The sequence below is a fragment of the Ambystoma mexicanum genome, chromosome 1p, assembly GCF_040938575.1.
Source record: "Ambystoma mexicanum isolate Mex_15411 chromosome 1p, UKY_AmexF1_1, whole genome shotgun sequence".
Taxonomy (NCBI): Eukaryota; Metazoa; Chordata; class Amphibia; order Caudata; family Ambystomatidae; genus Ambystoma; species Ambystoma mexicanum.
The window spans coordinates 1,291,623,908-1,291,641,956 of record NC_090921.1 but is presented as its reverse complement, the minus strand read 5'-3'; the positions used below and the strand labels follow the sequence as shown (position 1 = coordinate 1,291,641,956).

The window sequence follows — 18,049 nt, the reverse complement described above, 5'->3', positions numbered from 1 at the left end:
CTTACCTTTTTAAACTTCTTCGCCCAGGGCTTCTGAGCCTTGTAGAACCCATTCTCGATCTCGTAAGACTCCTTGAAGCCCCCAAAAAGCTTTCGGTGGTACGTGTCCTTCTGCCAGTTTCTGACACGGTCCCCATCGTCGGTCACCAGCGTCTTCTGAATGCCCACGTGCAGGTCGCTCAGGCGTTCCGCGGCTGTCATGAAGGCCTGCCACGCGGTCAGCAAGGATCCGTACATTGGACCTAGGGCAGGAATAAGTGTATTAAACGTCACCTCCTAGTCACTTTCATTTTTCAACACTCCACTGGGGCAACAAGTCCCCCATTTCTCAGCCTTTCCAGTATACAGGATGCTTTCAGTCAAGCGCACCACCAACACCAAATCCACACCTCAAATCCTCCAAATCACCTAGAAGCTCTTGGAGGCCATGTTAATGACACGCGCACTTGAGCAGCGGCTCGCTGACAATTAAGTGGTAGCAGGATGTCCCTTAGGTGTGGGCATGGTGAACGACCTAGCATTGGGCAAGCACACCAAAGTAGGGGAGAAAGGAGATGAAGGGGAGTGCATGGCAGAAGCTGAGGAAGACAAACACAGGAAAAGTGAAATACAATATGATATATAGCATTTATAATGCGCCTGTACACAAGTGTTTCAAGGAGCGACGAGGAAAGGGAGGGGGAACAGAGGGAAGCCAGAGACAACGCTCCTACTAGGCCAGGTGACATTGAGATCGCGCAAGTGCAGGCAGAGGGGGCAGTACATGGGACAACAGTAAAAATAAATAGGATAAGTAAAAGCAATAGGTAAAGGTGCAGCCAGCTCGTGGCAAGTGCAGGGGTAATGCAGACTTCAGGTGTCAAGTGCTGTTAGGGGACTGTAGGGATACAGAAAAACAGTCCCCAAGTGCGGGAGTTGACAGGGAGGCAGTGCAGGATCAGTTTCAGTCAGGAGTTCAGCAGGGGAGAAGAGGAGAGAAAGCAGAAGCAAAGAGGAAGGTTTTGAGGTGCTTCTGGAACCGGAGATGGTTCTCCTCAAGTTTCAGGGAGGCTGGGAGGCTGTTCCAGAGGGAGGCCCCAGCCGAAGAAATAGATCTACCACCAACTTGCTGCTTGGAGAAGCGATTGACCCTGAGGGAGTTCGAGGCGGATGAGTGAAGAGCTCAAGAAGGGAGATATTTAGGAAGAAAGATTTGAAAGTATTGAGGCCAGATAAGGCCTTGTGGACAATTCAGAGGGGTTTGAACTTAATCCTCGCAGCCACTGGGAGCCAGTGCAGAGATTTCAGTCCTGGAGAGATACGATCCCTGGTCTTGAGACCAAGGACAAGTCCTGCAGTCCTGTTCTGGATGAGTTCCAGAGGGCAGAGAGTAGAAACAGGCACATTTAGAAAGAGGCTGTTGTAGTAGTCCAGCCTAGAGAGAAACAGAGTCAGGAAACAGTGAGCGTCTGGGTGAAGGAGAGGAAAGAAAGAATACCCCTCAGGAGGTGCAGTTGGTAGTGTGACTTCTTAAATACATCAGAGATGTGAGGTGAGAAGGATAGTGTGGAGTCAAAGATGACCCAGATGTTTTTAGCCTCACAGGTGGGAGCAGGGAGAGGGCCAAGAGAGGCTGGCCAGAGAGTGACAGGAAAGGAGGGAGCAGGTGTGCCAATGAGGGGAATCTCAATCCTACTGGCACTAAGGTAGAGATTACTGGCCGTCAGACAATCAGAGATGAGAGAAGGAGAAGAAGTGGTGGAAGGGAGCCTGAAAATGAGTTGAGTGTCATCCGCATAGCACTGAAAGTTGGGGTAGAGAGCGACAATGCGGTGGGCAAGAAGTGCCAGGTATTGGTTGAACAGCCAGGTAGAAAGGTTAGACCCCTGGGGAAAACCACAGGCAGAGACAGAGATAGAGGAGAGGAAGGCATTTTTTTACTGCTATCAATGTTCTTATGTGGCCATACTGGCTTGTATTGCTGCAGCCAGTTTGGACATATTTTCTTACTGCAGCATGTCATGTTTTTGCCAGTACTATGTATGAAGCCAATATACGTGTTCTTACATGGCCATACTGGCCTACATTGGTGCAGCCAGTCTGGATATATTTTCCTACTGTGGCATGGTATTTTGTATTGCAATTAAGGGTAACGTCAACATGATGCGTGTTCTTACATAGACATACTAGCCTATATTGGTGCTGCCATTATGGGCATGGAAATGTTTACTGGAAAAGCCAACAGGAATATGCTCTTAAATGGTAATATTGGCATATATTGGTGCACCAAGCATGGACATGTATGGGCATAGCCAGTATAAACATATTTTTGGTGGTGGCCGGAGACAATTCCTGTATCACTACTAGGAAGAAACATTTGTCTAAATGTCCTTCAAAATGAAATAATGGGAATTTATGTGATTGTAAGAAGAGTTGCGAATGGGCATGTGTTTTTTAATCCAATGTTTTATATGTTTGTCTTATTTTTTAGAATCTATTAAGATATTGATCACAGGATGGTGTATAAGGAGACAGAAGAACAAATAAGAAAATACGAAGATATATAAATATAATAACTTCTTCACAAAGTATAAGTTCTTTTTCATTTTCAAGTCCTGAGAAAGACGAACATCAGTTCTCGGTAGAACTAGATGAAATTTTCGTTGAAACTAAGCAAAAACGGATATTCAGAAAGTAATAATTAGAGGAGTATCGGTGATCCACATACTTCTCTAGAATACCTCCAGTTGATCTAAACTTGAAATGACTCACAGTAGTGATATAAGATTGTTAAACATTGATAATACTATGTTTTTGTAGAGGAGAGTTGGTGCAGGAAAAGGATGAGTGATTGTTTTTTTCCACAAGTGAATTTTGCACACACATACCCTGCGTATTTTGCACTAGCTATGTTTCCATGGATATGCGAGAAATCTGTGTTTTTAGAAAAGCAATCTGTTTATATAAAAAAATGAGTGACACTTACTGAATATAATTAATTTATAATGTATTTGTTCAAATAAAAATATGTCATTTTTATGACAATTTAAAACGACCATCGCTCTCTTTATTACCGTGTGCCCTGAATATGATATAATTGAAGGAAAGTATAGTTGCATGAGACATCCCCTGTTGTAGTTTTATACATGTTTTTTATACTGGCATATCCCGTGGGAAAAGGCATCATTAAATGTTTTGGAAAATATTCCTCTGCACTGTTGGTGACTTCCATCTATTTGATTTTTTTCATGTGTTACCCTACAAAACTGATTTCAAACGTAGTGGTTTTTCAAATCATTTTTCACAGAAAGCGCATTGTAAAATATTCCTTTTTTAGCTATTATTTTAACAAATCACTAGCAGAGGAACCCCCTTCCTGCCCGAAGCTCTCTTGGTTTGTCTGGGCTCCCTTGCTATGCCCAGCTGCCCCCACATATTTGTGGGAAATTCTTTTTCCCTCCCCCCACACATACACTTAAATAAATTCCCCTTTGGCCACTGGGTATGATATATACTGGGCTGTCCCAGGCCTACTTCACCTAATGCGTATGTTACTTGTAGGTCAGCATTTATAATGGGATAAATAAACGTCACTATTCTGAAAAAGAGCAAAATGGCATGAGCTAAAAAAAAGACAGGTAGGAACTCTCATGTCTTCCATTGGAGTATACAGTCGTTCTTAATCCTCATATTTCTCTCAGAAATAGTGTAAATGAAGAAATGAAGTTAGATAATAAAAGTGCCTGTTAGTTTATCAACATTACTGACCTTCCACGTGTTCTTACTCAGAAGTTACTTTTCATGTAGACTATTATTATGTAGCTCAAAGATCCATCTTTTACAAGTTGCCCCCACTGCTTGTGGGAAATCTCATCAAACCTACACCCTTAAAGTTCCTGGCTACGATATGCCCCTCTGAGTGAAACCGAGTAGACTGGGATCTGACCTTCTTTGTTTGATCCTGGACAGTGGGAATTGGTTCTGGTAGAAATATGTTTGTGGCAAGTTCAGCTTTTTGTGGGAGTATAGTGGAAGAATGGGTTCACATTATAAACATTATAAACAAGCCCACAGTTTGTATTCTCTCTGCATGTCTCTCATCGATGCTGTGGTTAGTTGCCATAATTGTTTAATTGAACTTCGAACAAAATGAAATACCATCTTCTTCCTACCAAGGTTTGTACCTGTGACTTAGAGATAACACACACAAACAAACATACACACACACACGCATGCACACATGCTTCGCTGCAGCAGGAGCTCAACACACTGAGCTATGTTGCCATCATAGCCTGGCATGTTAAGGTATATGGTGTTCCATGTGTCTGAACAAACCAAACTAATCATTCAGTAAATGATATGCAGGTGTATGTAGATGTATGGGTTATTTCACAGTCTGTCAACTTCTCAAATCATTTCTCAGGGTAATTCAGTGTAGGCTGCTGATTTATATACATACGTAGTTGTTTTGTAGGATATATTGTTTTACCCAACTGCATTTTTGGATTTCCTTGTAATCATTTTGCAAATGCACGTTCTCTGCTGTATCCTTTTGCACTTTCAGAGGGAAATCATACTTCTCTATTGTCTGGTTGATTTACAATGTGGTTGTTGCTTTGCAAATCGACTCTGTTGAAAACGAGGTATAAGTGTGCCTTTCAAAATACAGTTATTCAAAAATCACTGACTGTCAATGTGAAACTAAAGTTGGGATGTGAAGAGATATAGAGCCTTAGAACAAGAGTTTTGGTCTATTTGACCTAAAACATTTGACCTAATCACATTTGATTGAATTTGTTTGACCTTTTTTTCAGTCTAAAATGCGGGTGGAGACCCTCCGCAACCCACCCGCACGTCCCCTCAACCTAATCTATATCCTTACCCATCCCATATATATATTTAATTAAATTTGACCAAAAAAAGTCTGAAATAATTCGATCAAATGTTTTAGGTCAAATGTTTTTATGTCAATTATGCTAATACAAGAACAAGTAGGGAGTTAGTTCCCATGGAAATACTGCTATACTTGTTTATCATCACTGTCACTCACATCAGTGGTAAATTCACCCTGTTGCGAGGGGTTGAAATGTGGGATTAGCCCCCATTCAAGTGTTTGATATGTGGGATTAACCCCCATTCCCCGAGGACTCTAATTGGGGACTTGAATGAATTACCTGCTAATTCCTTCAGGCTTTGGAAGTTAAGTGGAGAAAATACCTCCAGATGAGTGATGGAGGTTTTCCATCTACCACTAAACGTATAATATGGCAGTGTGGGAGAAGTAATGGTAATTCTGTTACTGCCACTTTTTTTTACCGTATCGCCATACTCGTAATGGCCCTGATAATCAACTACCTAAAATATAAATTATTGAACCGAGAAAGCTGGCCTAAAATTCCAGCTTCTGCACTTGACCAAAGTAAGTGATCCTGGCCAGATCACTTTACATCACCGTGCCTTGGTTTCCTTAGCAGGCACAATTGTTGCCTTGCAGTGATTGTTTTCGGTGTGCACTACACAGAGACTCACTCATGCATGGCTCAACATGCTGCAGTGTTGCAGTATATAGAAGAATACTGAACATTTATATAGTGCAATCCACTGGCTGAAATGTCTCTTATGTCAATCATGGCTACATCCATTTTAGCTTTGGTTCTCTCCTCGTCGATTAAGTGAAAACATGATGCCACAATGCTCGGAATGTGATTGTGGCATGGTTGGGGTTGTGATTGGTGAGCGCAAATGAGAATTTTGGTTAGGATGCATGAAAGGATGTGATTAGTACTGAGAGATTCTGCAGATAAAAAGCATTATAAAACAAGACCTGTAGACGCAGCAGTCAGAGTAATATATAGCCATGTTTCTATTAGAAGTAGTGCCGGTTACCAATTCGCCACACTCCCGTTTTTAGTTGGGTGCACCGCATAGCTTGTACGGAAAATCTCAGTACCATACTCTCGTAATAGTATCGAATAAACTACTCCCCTGGGCACAAAGAAAAAGAAGTATGAAATGCCAGAAAATCTTCGCGCTCAATGAGTGTCAAGGAGGGCACACACATGGAAGGGGGTGGGGGGAGGGTAGTAGAGAGGCTTGAGCGATGAGGGGCCAATGCGAAAATGGCAACACTCGACACAGACATGGGAACGGCCACTCTCTCAAGCTTCCCTTATCTGTGCAAATGTTGTTCAGTCCTGGTTTTCTCGTTGAATTCTGGGACTTATAGTCCCGAATTTAAAAGAGGAAAAGCAAAAAGAATAGTATTAGGTCTGGATGACATAGTCACGTAAAGGAGAAACAAACTGCGCAGGTAAGCAAGTCATCTCTGACAGGCTAGAGGAGAAAGGCCAAGAGGGAAGAGGAATACATTGGGACGTGGAGAAGAAAACAAGGCGCTGAGATGATAGCAGTGCAAAAGGAGAATGCCAACACAGTGCAGAGGCGTTGCTGGGGTGCGGGTGCGGGGTGGAAGGGAAGGGTCAGGGGGCTGTAGCCCCAGGTCTTTTGGTTGTAGCACTGAATACAGCTCAGGGGATACAACCGAGAAAGGCTAGCCAACCCCGACTCTCGAGGATCCCGACATTAGAGTAGACCCAGATCTTTTCCAGACCGAGCAACACCCCTGGCCAGTGCCTTAAGTGGCACTGCAAAATGAGCCGGGACTCATCAAGGGGCGTGACCTAATGGCAGGGGGTCACCTGCTGGCTTATTAGACCACGCCCCTTGACAGCCCTGGCTCAATGGGCTACAGGCACCCCCGTCAGGCAGCTTTTTGTAGATATCAGCACCCTCTCTCCAACGTTTCTTTCCATTGGAAGGGAGGTGACGTTGTGAACATGTACACTTGGAGAGTGAGGACGTCATTGCGGCACAGGAAGCGAATGCATCGCAAAGGCAAGCAAATACGCACAAGGGAGATAGGGCACGAAGGGAAGCATGCGGCAGACGCCCTGGGTGAAAGGCACCTGCAAAGTGATAATGAAAGAGTAAAGCTAAGGGGTGTGGGATGCCTTTTGTTTTCTGCCAAGGTCATGTTCTTCCCATAACAAACACACTCCAGCCATTCAGTTCATAGAACTGCCCTGTACACGCTTCTTAACCCCTGCATCCAGCCAAATCATTTTTAGTGTGAGCTACACCAGAAAACTCATATTGAAACTTTGAGATGCAAAATTGTGCCAACCTACAGAAAATGTGTAAATCCGCTGCTTCTGTCTGCGCGCCATTTCGGGAATGAAATGTGGTGGGTGGGGTTGATGTTAACAATATTCTTGGTGAACCATTTTCACTTCACAAATGTGTGCAATAATATATAGATACCACTGGGAGGCAGTGCTGGCCAACAAAAATAAGGATGCTCTTGCACACTTTAACGGATATATCTTCTCTGTGTTTAACATAATACACAAGACAATTGGACACAAAATTGCTCATACAAACTAGTTTGCAAACGGGTACACTGCCCTACGACTTTGCTCACAGTGATACCGCGTTGAGTCTTGCAATTGGTCAGTGTCCAACAGAGCCCGTGCATGTTTTACTAGTCCTTACGCCAAACTCATAACCCCTGCAGCCCTTTCTTTGCCTTTTTACTGCCAATTATTCTTTGTGCATGTACCCCAATGCATTTCTCCTTATCCCCCATAAATTGGCATGACACAGTATTTCAATTGGCAAACTTGGGCGCAGTTTTATTTCCATGACAACAGAATTATTTGTACACATTTGTGAACTTCGGTCTGTACGTGTGGCGCTTGCTTGCCGGATTTCCTTTGCTTCCCCCTATACTTGGTATAGTAGGTCCCCAACTCCCCCGACCCATTGTACCTGTTCCTATCCTGCCCGTGCAGGTGTCCGTGGGTGGGGAGAGCGCCGTTTGTTTTGGGGGAAGCTGAGCCTTATTTGTCCCTACCAGACGCCCCCGCCGTTTAGGCCCCCAAGAGGCGCTGGTCCGGAAGAGCGAAGACCCATTCCGTTTCCTTCTGGCTCGTCCGGAGTCTATCCTTTGTGCTTGGTTGCCCAAACACTGCCATGCCAACTGGTGGGTTCCCGCTCACCGTGGCTCCCCCTTTCCTCAATCCTTCTCACAACTCCAGCAATTTGGTACAAATGTTCCAGAAAAAGAGCTCCATTCCCTTTGTGGACAGGTGCACCCCATCCGCTAAGAAGTACTCGGGTGCCTTCCCGTCAATCAGGCCATGTCTGACCTGATGAAAACCTCTGCCCCTGCAGAACTTGGCCATGGCCCCGTTCAGCTTCCTCCTTGATTTCTCTACTGCCGAATGGCTTTCTGCCCCTCTCCATTGCGCCCGGGGAATCACCTCAGACCAGATGATCTCCGTTTCACCCAATTGTGCCGATATTTCCTGTAGCGAGTTTGTCATGTTTTTCAGCAAGACCCCTCTCCCCAATCTGGTCAGGTCGTTCCCTCCCAAGTGTATCACCAATACCTCCGGCTTCCGCTGCCTACCCAGCAGCTTTCGCAAATGCCCCTTCAGCTGCACCCATTTCATCCCTGGCACCCCGTGCCACTCGATCCTGAACTCTCCAGCCGTCAAAATCTCTTGCTGTTGAGTCCAGCCCGCCTTTGCCCTTGAGATGAATGAGTGCCCCACTACCCACACTGTGCGTAGTTTCCTTTGGTGTACCGCTGGAAAATTAAAATGGAGGGAACAGCAAGGTTAACTCTTACATTTTCTCTGGTCTGACATAGCATTTATAACATCCTGAGGACCATCTCCCCAGCCTTTTGATGTCCTCCGCCCCCAACCCCCCGACTGCCGCGGAGGTGGCGGCCCCTATCCGAAATTAATGTGTCCCAAACCGCCCCCCTGTCAGCCCGTCCTTTCCAAACCTTGCGCCATCACTTTCCTGAACTGAAAACGACTTAATGCGGACCCATCCCTGTGCATGAGCCACGGCGCCTCCACCTCTGATGGCCGCCGTTGCTGCACAAAGTTTGCTGCCGCCGCCACCGGGCAAACCCTGCTTGTCTGAATGGACTGTAAAGTCAAAGCCGCCCCTTTTCCCTTCTGATCCGTCTTGGACCTCCTCACCCAAATGACGACTTGGGCGCTTCCCACTTGGACGTCCCTGATGCGCAAGAACCCTTTCCCCTTGCCGTCATTGTTCTCAGGCACCAGTTCGCTGACTCTGAGAGCCCCAAAAAATGCCACCGTGAAGGCGCCCGTGAAGAGCAACCTCTCTGCCTCTTCACTACATACTGATTTTAGACATTTAATTAATCCGTGCAATTTCACGATATCAATTGGCCGCCTCTCGTCTGGTTTTGCACTGCTTGTCTCGCCCAGCCTCTCATGGCTAGCATGACGTAGTGCTCCTTCGTGGGGTCCTTCTCTCCTTTTACTTTTGCGAAATGTGCTATGGCTGCCAAGTGGTAGCCTACCCACGCTCAGGTCTTCCCTGTCTTCCAGCACCAGCCTATGAATGCCCGCACCGGGTTCACCCCTTGGTTACCGGCAAGCACCTCTTCCTGGAATTGCAAAAAACGATCCCAACAAGCCCTGTACCTTTTGGCTGTACCTGGCGCTAGTGCCGTTTCTACCAACGAGGTCAGATCACCCCAATCATCCCCCACCATTGATCCTCGAATGGGGTAATCTCTTTCCTTGCTTCGGGGCAGCTTTCTCGGAACCGGTCCCACTGTAAACGAGACAGACAATCAGCGGCCATGTTCTTTACCCCTGGAATGTGCCGCCCCCTGACCTCGATGTTCAGTATTAACAGACTTCTGGTGAGTTCCCTGAGGAGCCTCAACACCCTCAGATTGCTGGATGACCATGTGTTAATAATCTGCACCACCGCCAAATTATCTGACCATAGTGCGACCTTCGAATTCTGCAGCTGCACCCCCCACAACTTAAATGCAACCACTATGGGGAATAGCTCCAGCAGAGTAATGTCCTTAGTGACCCCTTCCTTATGCCATTCCCTTGGCCATGCCATGCCACACCATCTGTCCCCCAGGATCGCTCCAAAACCCAGGGATCCCGATGCGTCGGTAAACAGCTTGAGCCTCTGGCTGCTTGCCCAGTCAGCCCTCCAGATTGCCACCCCGTTGGATTCTGTCAGGAAGCTCTCCCACATCCTGAGATCCTCCTTCACCTCTGAGCCCAATCGTACGTGCTGGCAAAAGCCCTACCTGCCGGTATCACTCTACCTGCGAAATTGAGATTCCCTGCCAATGTCCCTGCCAACTCCCGCAAGGTGGCCTTGTTTTTCCCCAACAGCTCCTGAATCAGGCCCCTCAATTTTTGTACCTTGTCCTGCGGGAGCCTACATTCCCCCTTAACCGAATCAATCTCAATTCCCAGAAATGTCAATGTTGTAGCTGGACCCATGGTCTTCCCTGGTTCCAAGGGGACCCCTAGCTGCTTCATCAGCTCTTGAAATTCCTCCATCAGGGCCCTGCACTCCTCCGTCCCCTTTCTCCCAATGAAGAGAAAATCATCTAAATAGTGCAATACTCCCCATCCCTTTTTTCCCAGCTTTACTGTAAATTCCAGGAAGGAGCTGAATGCCTCAAAGTATGAACAAGAGATAGCGCAACCCATGGGTAGGCATCTGTCGTAGTAGTACTTGTCCCCCACCTTGAAACCCAGCAAGTGGTGACTGTCCTTGTGGATTGGTAATAGTTGGAAGGCCGATTCTATGTCTGCCTTTCCCAACAACGCCCCTTTCCCTGCTGCTTTCACCATTTGTATCGCGTCCTCCAGAGATGCGTACTGCACCCTGCACTGCTCCTCAGGGATGCCGTCATTCACCGACTAACCCTCGGGGAAGGACAGGTGGTGTATCATGCGGAATTGGCCCTCTTCCTTCTTTGGCACCAACCCCAGTGGGGATACCACCACCAGATTGCTCATAGGCGGCGCCGTGAATGGGCCGGCCACTCTCCCCAGCCCCACCTCTTTCTCCACCTTCCTTTCCACCACCTTGGGTTTCTCCAATGCAGACCGTAACTTGGCCGCCTCCCTCCCCCTTGGGTACCTGCCCCCGGGATCCGAAAGCCCCACCTGAACCCTTGCCATAACAACTTTGCATCGGCCTTGTTATGGTACAAATTTAAAAAGGGCGTCATGGCAAGGAGGCTAACTGGTGTGGGCAGTGCCCCTTGAATCACATATTTGACATTCATAAGTTTCCCAACATTGCCTTGTTTTGTCGGCGCATCAATCAACATTTGCTTTTTCTTTTGGTTTACCACTTTCCCTGGGCTTAGCCTCTCCTGGAGTGGCTCTGCGAGGTCCCGTGCTGCCACCCCTCTGGTGCTTGTATCTGCATGTCTTCCCGTAGGAGCAGTACCCCTCCGCAAACCTCCTGCAGGATTCTTGCTCCCCCTGGTGGGCTGCTGCCCGGTACACCCAGGAGGAGGGCCCGCGAAAGGACCCTCTCCCCCGCTGTGAGTACCCGCCCCTGCCCCCCCCCCGGGACCTCTCCCCTTGTGGATTGTCCTCGGGTTCCCTGCAGGGGACCACTTTGTCCATATACCCCCCGACATCCATCTCGTCCCATGACATTGCTGGCCATACTTGCATCTTTAATCTAAAGCCTCGGTCATAATCCAACCATCCCTCGCCGCCATATTTCTGATACAAATCATGCACATATTGTTCATATGCTATCATTGCCAGTGCATCCTGCGGGTACTTCTCCAACATCACTGACATGTACATCCTATAGGCTTTTAACCAGTTGTTAATGGAGTGCTCCACCTTGGTGCACTCTCTGTCCCTCTTCTCCTTTTCTTTCTCGGACAGATCCTTCAGCCCTCCCCCTGTGGGCACAATCCCCAACAAATCAAAGATGTCAATAAATTCCTTCCTCCACAACCTCTCCTTGATTCCCCCCGGAATGTGCCACACCAAGGAGTTTACTGTAGCCCGTATCGGTGCGAACCCTGGCATTGGTCTCCCATACTGGGTTGCCTGACTCCACACTCCCCCTGTCTCACCGCTGCTCGGGCCCCCCGCCGGTAGCTGAGCCGTGCTCTGCTCCCCCGGCAAGACCGCCCCTGGCCCTGCCTCTCCTTCCTTCTGGGCCGCCTGCGCCGCCGCTGGTACCCCTGTAGCAGGCTGCTGGGCCATCCCTGCACTCACTGGAGCCCTTGGCCCCTGACTCCACCATTCCTGTCCCCACGGAAGCCCCGCCATCTGTGCCTGTTGACTGCCCCCAGTAGGTGGGCCCACACTAGGCAGCCCGACCGATAAGAAACCCCCGGGTGGAATCCCGCTTCTCTGTGGTAGCTGACTTACTCCCCCTGCCTGGGACCAGCCCTGACTGCTGCCTCCGCACAATGGCCCCCCTAGCCTCTGCGGCGCCCCCGGTTGCATGGCTATACTCCCATTAACCATCATTCCTTCCAACATACTAGCATTGGCAACAACATTTGGCATTTGCCCATTTTTCCCCCATGCTTGCATGAATTCCAACACCATACCTTTTACCATCTCCGGGGATGTGGTTCCTCCACCAGCGACTTCCACCGTTCTGGTCACAGGAGTGCTGGGTGGGTGCACTCGGTTCCCTGGAGCCTCAGCAGGTGTAGGAGCCGTTAAGGCCACATCCTCCTGCGCCCTCCCCTTTTGTCGCGGTCTCTTGGTGCTGTTGGCCTGCTCCTTGCTCGCCTTAGCCTTGGCTGTCATTGTCCTTTTCCTCTTGCTCACTTGGATCTCCTCCTCTTCATCCTCCTCCATGCTGTGAATCTCCGCTTCGACTACCGTGGCCTCACTGCCGCTGTCTTGAAACATCAGAGGGGAGCTCTCTACCCTCTGGCTGGGTCCTACCTGGCTAGGTTGGGCCACCCTCCTTGTCATCCAGTCCGGGCCATGGGTTGCTGCTGCCACCCTGGCCATTTCCATAAATGCCGCCAGATCCATTGCCTGCTGCCCACCTGCTGTGGCAATCACCTGCTTCCTGACCCTCCTGGGCAGCCTGTTGCTGTTGCCTGTGCTTCCTTTGTTCCCCCTGCTGTCTTGGTGCCTCTTCTCCTGCCCCCTCTCTTTGGCGAGTGCTTACACGGCCCCCACCACCTGCCCGCCGCCACTCACGCGGAGGCTGCTGCTTCGCGGCTTGCCGCGTGTGTTCCTGTGAGGAGGGGAGCCTTTGCGCTGCCGTGCCACTGCAGTGTGTGGCAGGCCCTACGTTCGAGAACCTCCGTCCGTAGGGGGGGGGAGCTCGCTCAGGTCAGCTAGGGCCTCGATGCCGGGTTACTGCCCCGGATGTCCTTGCTGTGCCTCCTTGCCCCCTGGGCTCCTGCCCCGCCTTGGCGCTCGTTCGCGCTGGAGCCCCTCACCTGGTCCGCCCCTCCAGCCGTTCGTCGCGCCGAGCGGTCTCCTCTCCTGCTCGCTGCCGGTCCTGTGCTGCTCTGCTCCTGGTCCCGGGCTCTTTTCCGCTGAGCGCGCTCTCTTCACCAATGTGACTCCATGGCCCCGATCAGCTGGGCTTTCTTCCGTCTGCTGGGCGGTCCTCTGGCGTCCGCAGCTCTGCTCCTGGTCCTGGGCTCCAGCCCCGCCTTTCCGCTGTGCGCGGTCTCCGCCGGCAGCGACTTCACGGCCCCGATCAGCTGGGCTATCTTCCGTCTGCTGAGCGGTCCTTTGGCCTCCACAACCCGATCGATCAGCGAACCTGCTGCTGGTCTTCCAAACGACATAAAACGAAATCCCTTCCACTGGCGAGGTGACCGGTTCCAAGTGCAGGAGCGAGATGCCTTGCACCCAGGCCCTACCTGCTTATAACTTGCAGGCCCTGCCCCTTTTCCTTTGTTCAGCCCTTCGCAGGCTTTTTGGGCCATTTGGCATTTGGCGCCGTTCCGCCCCTTGACCTCCTCCTGTCCCCAGGGGGAGGGTCCCAGGTTACTGGCGGCATGACCCCGCAGGGGTTAACCTGCTGCCTCCTCCATTATGGGCTGGTTTTTTCCGTCGTCAGCGCCAATTTACTCGCACACTCGGAGTAGAAGGGGAGTCTGGCAAGCATGGCAGCTAGATCGGCTGTGCTTGTGTCTGCTGGGCAGGCCTGGTTGAGACCCTGTGAGGGAAAAGATGTGCAAGACCACCTAATTAGCATATGTATGGACATCACTGGAATCAGTGGTGGAAATGGAAAAAATGTGCTGCGGGATTCCATAACACAAGGGCTTGGGAGGAGTTGGGGGCGGTGCCCTTGGGGGCGTGGTCTAGAGGGGCCCGGGCTCGTGGTGGACTTCCAGCAATGCTGAAATACTTAAAAAAATAAATAAGATTAAAAAGCGTCCACGACGGCAGCATTGCCTTTTACCGCGGCTTTGGCCCCGGTGTGTAATGCACAATGCTCCTACATGTACAACTGAAAGGAATCAGTAGTACATGTAGCAGGCATTGTGCATTACACACCAGTGCCAGAGCTGCGGTAAAAGGCAATGCTGCCGTCGCGGTTGCATTTATTTTCTTCTTTTTTTTTGTTTTGTTCATGGGCTTGGGCAGCTGACTCTGGACGGATCCCGAGATCCGGCTCCATATTTGGTGCCGGATCTCAGATCCGCCGAGAGCTGGCCCAATGACCAGCACTGACTGGAATTGAAAGCACAGAAAATGATGCTGCAAGGACTCGCAGTGGCGTCGCTAAAGGGGTTGGTGGTCTGGGTTGGCCAGTGCCCCCCTCTGAAATCCTGTGCCTCCCCTACCTAAGGCTAACAGTTACCATGTTCTCTGTTCGTGGTGTTATTTGTGACACTCTCTGAGGCAAATGTCTGCCTATCACACGGCCATACTCCTTTTGTCTCAAAGCTAGTACTGATGGAGCAGCTTGCAGTCCCTCCCATCAGAATGTAGTTCACGAAACTGCTAATGATGGGCCATTAGTCACTGAATGGTTTCATCCCTGCATTCTTTCAGGGACATCATTTCACCAAAATGCCAGGGGTAGCAGAAGTGACATCACACAACCCTTGACCCCTGATGACATCACAGGAAGTGATGTCATTTAACCCCACCCCAAAGTTATATCGCGGGAAGCAATGGAACACGACCTTTCACCCGTTGACAAAACAGGAAGTGGCATCACATAGCATTGTAACTACGAAAAATATGGTAACGATATCACTATAAAGTGATGTACATGTCATACAAGAATGGATCGCCATATGTATCGTTAAGATCAGTGCGTATAAGCCAATATTACCAAATTACTGTGAATGCAAGCAGACATCCATGACCAAATGATAATGATGTGTTATTATATAGCACTAACGCTTAAGCGCTTTATATAGAAAAAATATACAACCAATATCAGCCAATCTGTGTTGGTACTCATTTATCGACCTCAGAAGGATGAAAGGCTGAGTTGAGGCCTTTAAGAACAGACTAAATCAGTGACTCACCCCCTGAAGTGTGCCTGAAATAAACCTTTAATGAGTCTAGCAATTATTGTATAGAATTCCAGAAAGACACATTATTTGGCATTCCTATTCTTTCTTATTTAGGGTCAGTGCTGAAAATGTTAGACTTGTGACACTCCTGTTCTTATTTTTCTTCTTTTTTTAAGGGGCCTGAACAAGAAAGCCAGCCACTCCAGAAGTAAAGAGACACATGGTGCTGGCCACAGCCAAGGAGCTTGCAGTACAAAATGCAAAAAAAAAAAAAAAAAAAAGGTCGCAAGGGAGACCACAGAGGTCGCAGTTGTGACCTCTGGCGACCCCTAAATGACATCCCTGCATTCTATGGGAGGGGAAGTGCAGTGGGGTGTGGGTAGTTGGTGTGCACAAAAGCCTATCTGCAGGAGTGCTTGTGACGTCACACATTACCTTTCAAAGGCCCCCATACTTTTGTCTGTGCCCCTCCTACTTTTGTCTTTGGCCCCCTCTGTGCCCTTCCTAAATTTGATTCCTGGCGACGCCACTGGCAAGGAGTGACATTAGTCAAGCACAGTGAGATAACTTTTTTTTACCTAGGAACATAAATTTTACATGATGATGCCGGGATTTGGGCCCAGTCTGCCTTTTGGGCAGTTGATCACATATCTTCTCAGGTCTAGTAGGTAGAAACGTGTATTAATGTTTGTTTTTTAAGAATACTCTCTTTTCATAAAGATGACTCGAAAAGTGTCCAAATTACATAGTAAACCAACCCAACAAAATATGTATAAATCCTCATAAAAAATGTTCAGCATAGAGAGCATGAATGTTGCTACACCTTCTCCATCTTGATGGGAAGCCTACAGGTACTAGAATGCAAAGTAATACAATCCTAAAATCTCTGAGTTATGCAAATGTACTTTTAAAGGCTTAAAGTAACACATCAAAAGGAGCAGTGCGATGTGATCACCTTCTTGTGGTCACCGTTTGACACAGGCATGGAGCTGGCTGCTATATATCTAATGCGAAGCAATGTTGTTGCTCCTGTCAAACAAGCCGGTAACACGAAAATGATCGGTTCTTCTCTGGTAACTTAGTTTCATTGTTTGGGGAAAAGGCACATAATTGGGCTGATAACTGAAGGAGCAAATATGCCTATCAGACAGAGTTCGTACCTCGCAAACATTAACACATGCAAGTGGACGTGGCAACGGTCACCTCAGAGATACACTACTAGTAAGTAGTTTACCATTCAAGCATACTGTTGATAACAAAGGCGCTGGTTGGAAAAAAAGTAGTTTTGAGGGCCCTGTTGGAGGCCCTGCAGAATTTGCTTGGGATTGTGTCTGGTTACCTGTCATGGCATTAAAGTGCTAAAGGTTAGCAAATAGGGCCCAATGAGTGGGTTCCTTGCAGAGACGTATATTATCAATGCTTTACTAGCTAGGGAGGACTGGACAAAAAAAAATCCTCGGCTATCCTTTCTTAGCATACAATTATAACGGTTTATAGTCAAAAAGTCGAAAGTCAAAATCTCGAAAGTCAAAATCTCGAAAAAAAATCTCGAAAAAAAAAGTCGCATTTTTTTAATGCCATTTTTTATTCAAAATGGGGGATTCCCCCTCCAACCCCCCCTTTTTTTAACCCATTTTCTTTTAATCCCGGAACCCAAAATAAATATATAATTAAAAAAAGAGTAATTACACTTTTTTTCGAGATTTTTTTTTCCACATTTTTGGCATTCGAATTTTTTTTCTTCTAGATTTTGACTGACCACCAATTATAACAGCTGAATGCACCAGCCCTTTTTCCGCCTTGCATTTTATTCCCTTTTGCACAAAAAAATCATTACAAGAGCTCCGTTGGCCTCACACTCAAAGAACAGCGCAAGTCCACAGAAATGCAAATAGATCGCTCACAGCCATCAGCAGTGTGGATTCTATCCAGCCATATCTTGCATATGAGCCACAGAAAATCTAACAGTTGGCTGATCACCCGAGCTCGCTTCAATTGCTTAATGCTAAGAGCAAACACTGCCAGCTGGAAGGGCGCCCCAGATGCATTGAGCTGCCCTTTGTGGTCGATGCATCTGAAGACGTTTTGCATCTGGTGATGTTTTGCCCTGCTTATGCCCACATTAGGCAAGCCGCAATTCTTCCTGTGCTTTGGCAGATGCATTTTAGACAATGTCATATGAGGCTTGGGCTCGGTTGACCTTTTCAAAGAAGGCTTTGAATGTGAGAAAACTTGCGGTTAATAAGCAATCAGGATTTGATGCATCTTCCTAAAGCCAATGAATGAATTAATTCTATATTTAATTGATTTTTATGAAATAGGACAACATTTTAAGTTGCAAATCGTACTCTGTATTTATTGCATTACTGTGTGTATTCTGTGCCTGTTTAATGGATTTTTGTATTCGGGAAAACATAGTTGATGAAAAACGTATGGGCACCCATGCCTTGTGTCTGGCATACATATGAACAATTGATAAGACATACTGCCCACAAGCAACTACACAGTGCGCGGCTGCTCACTGCCACTCATCACACAATGCCACTGTGGCTCTACACTCCTTTTGAACAGAGTAACAGCCCCTTTATATTTTTCTTTTTGCCCATTTAATAATATGTGTTATTACCCAACTGTATGGAACCACTTTTATGGGCCTTAGAAGGATGAAAGGATGAGTTGAGCCTGCAGAGATTTTAACCTGTTAGCT

At 47.9% G+C, this 18,049-nt stretch overlaps 1 protein-coding gene across 5 annotated transcripts in view; it reads right to left on the bottom strand.

The window, feature by feature from the left end:
* The window catches only part of LOC138453031 (protein kinase C and casein kinase substrate in neurons protein 3-like), a 170,928-nt gene that overhangs the window by 49,455 nt on the left and 103,424 nt on the right, over positions 1-18,049 (bottom strand). For all 5 annotated transcript variants that reach the window (XR_011260354.1, XM_069605493.1, XM_069605479.1 and 2 more), the window contains exon 4: positions 6-241. Coding sequence is in view for 4 of the 5 variants with exons in the window: in XM_069605493.1 (XP_069461594.1) it covers positions 6-241 (236 nt within the window). In the remaining variant the exon portion in view is untranslated. The remainder of the gene's footprint in view (positions 1-5; positions 242-18,049) is intronic.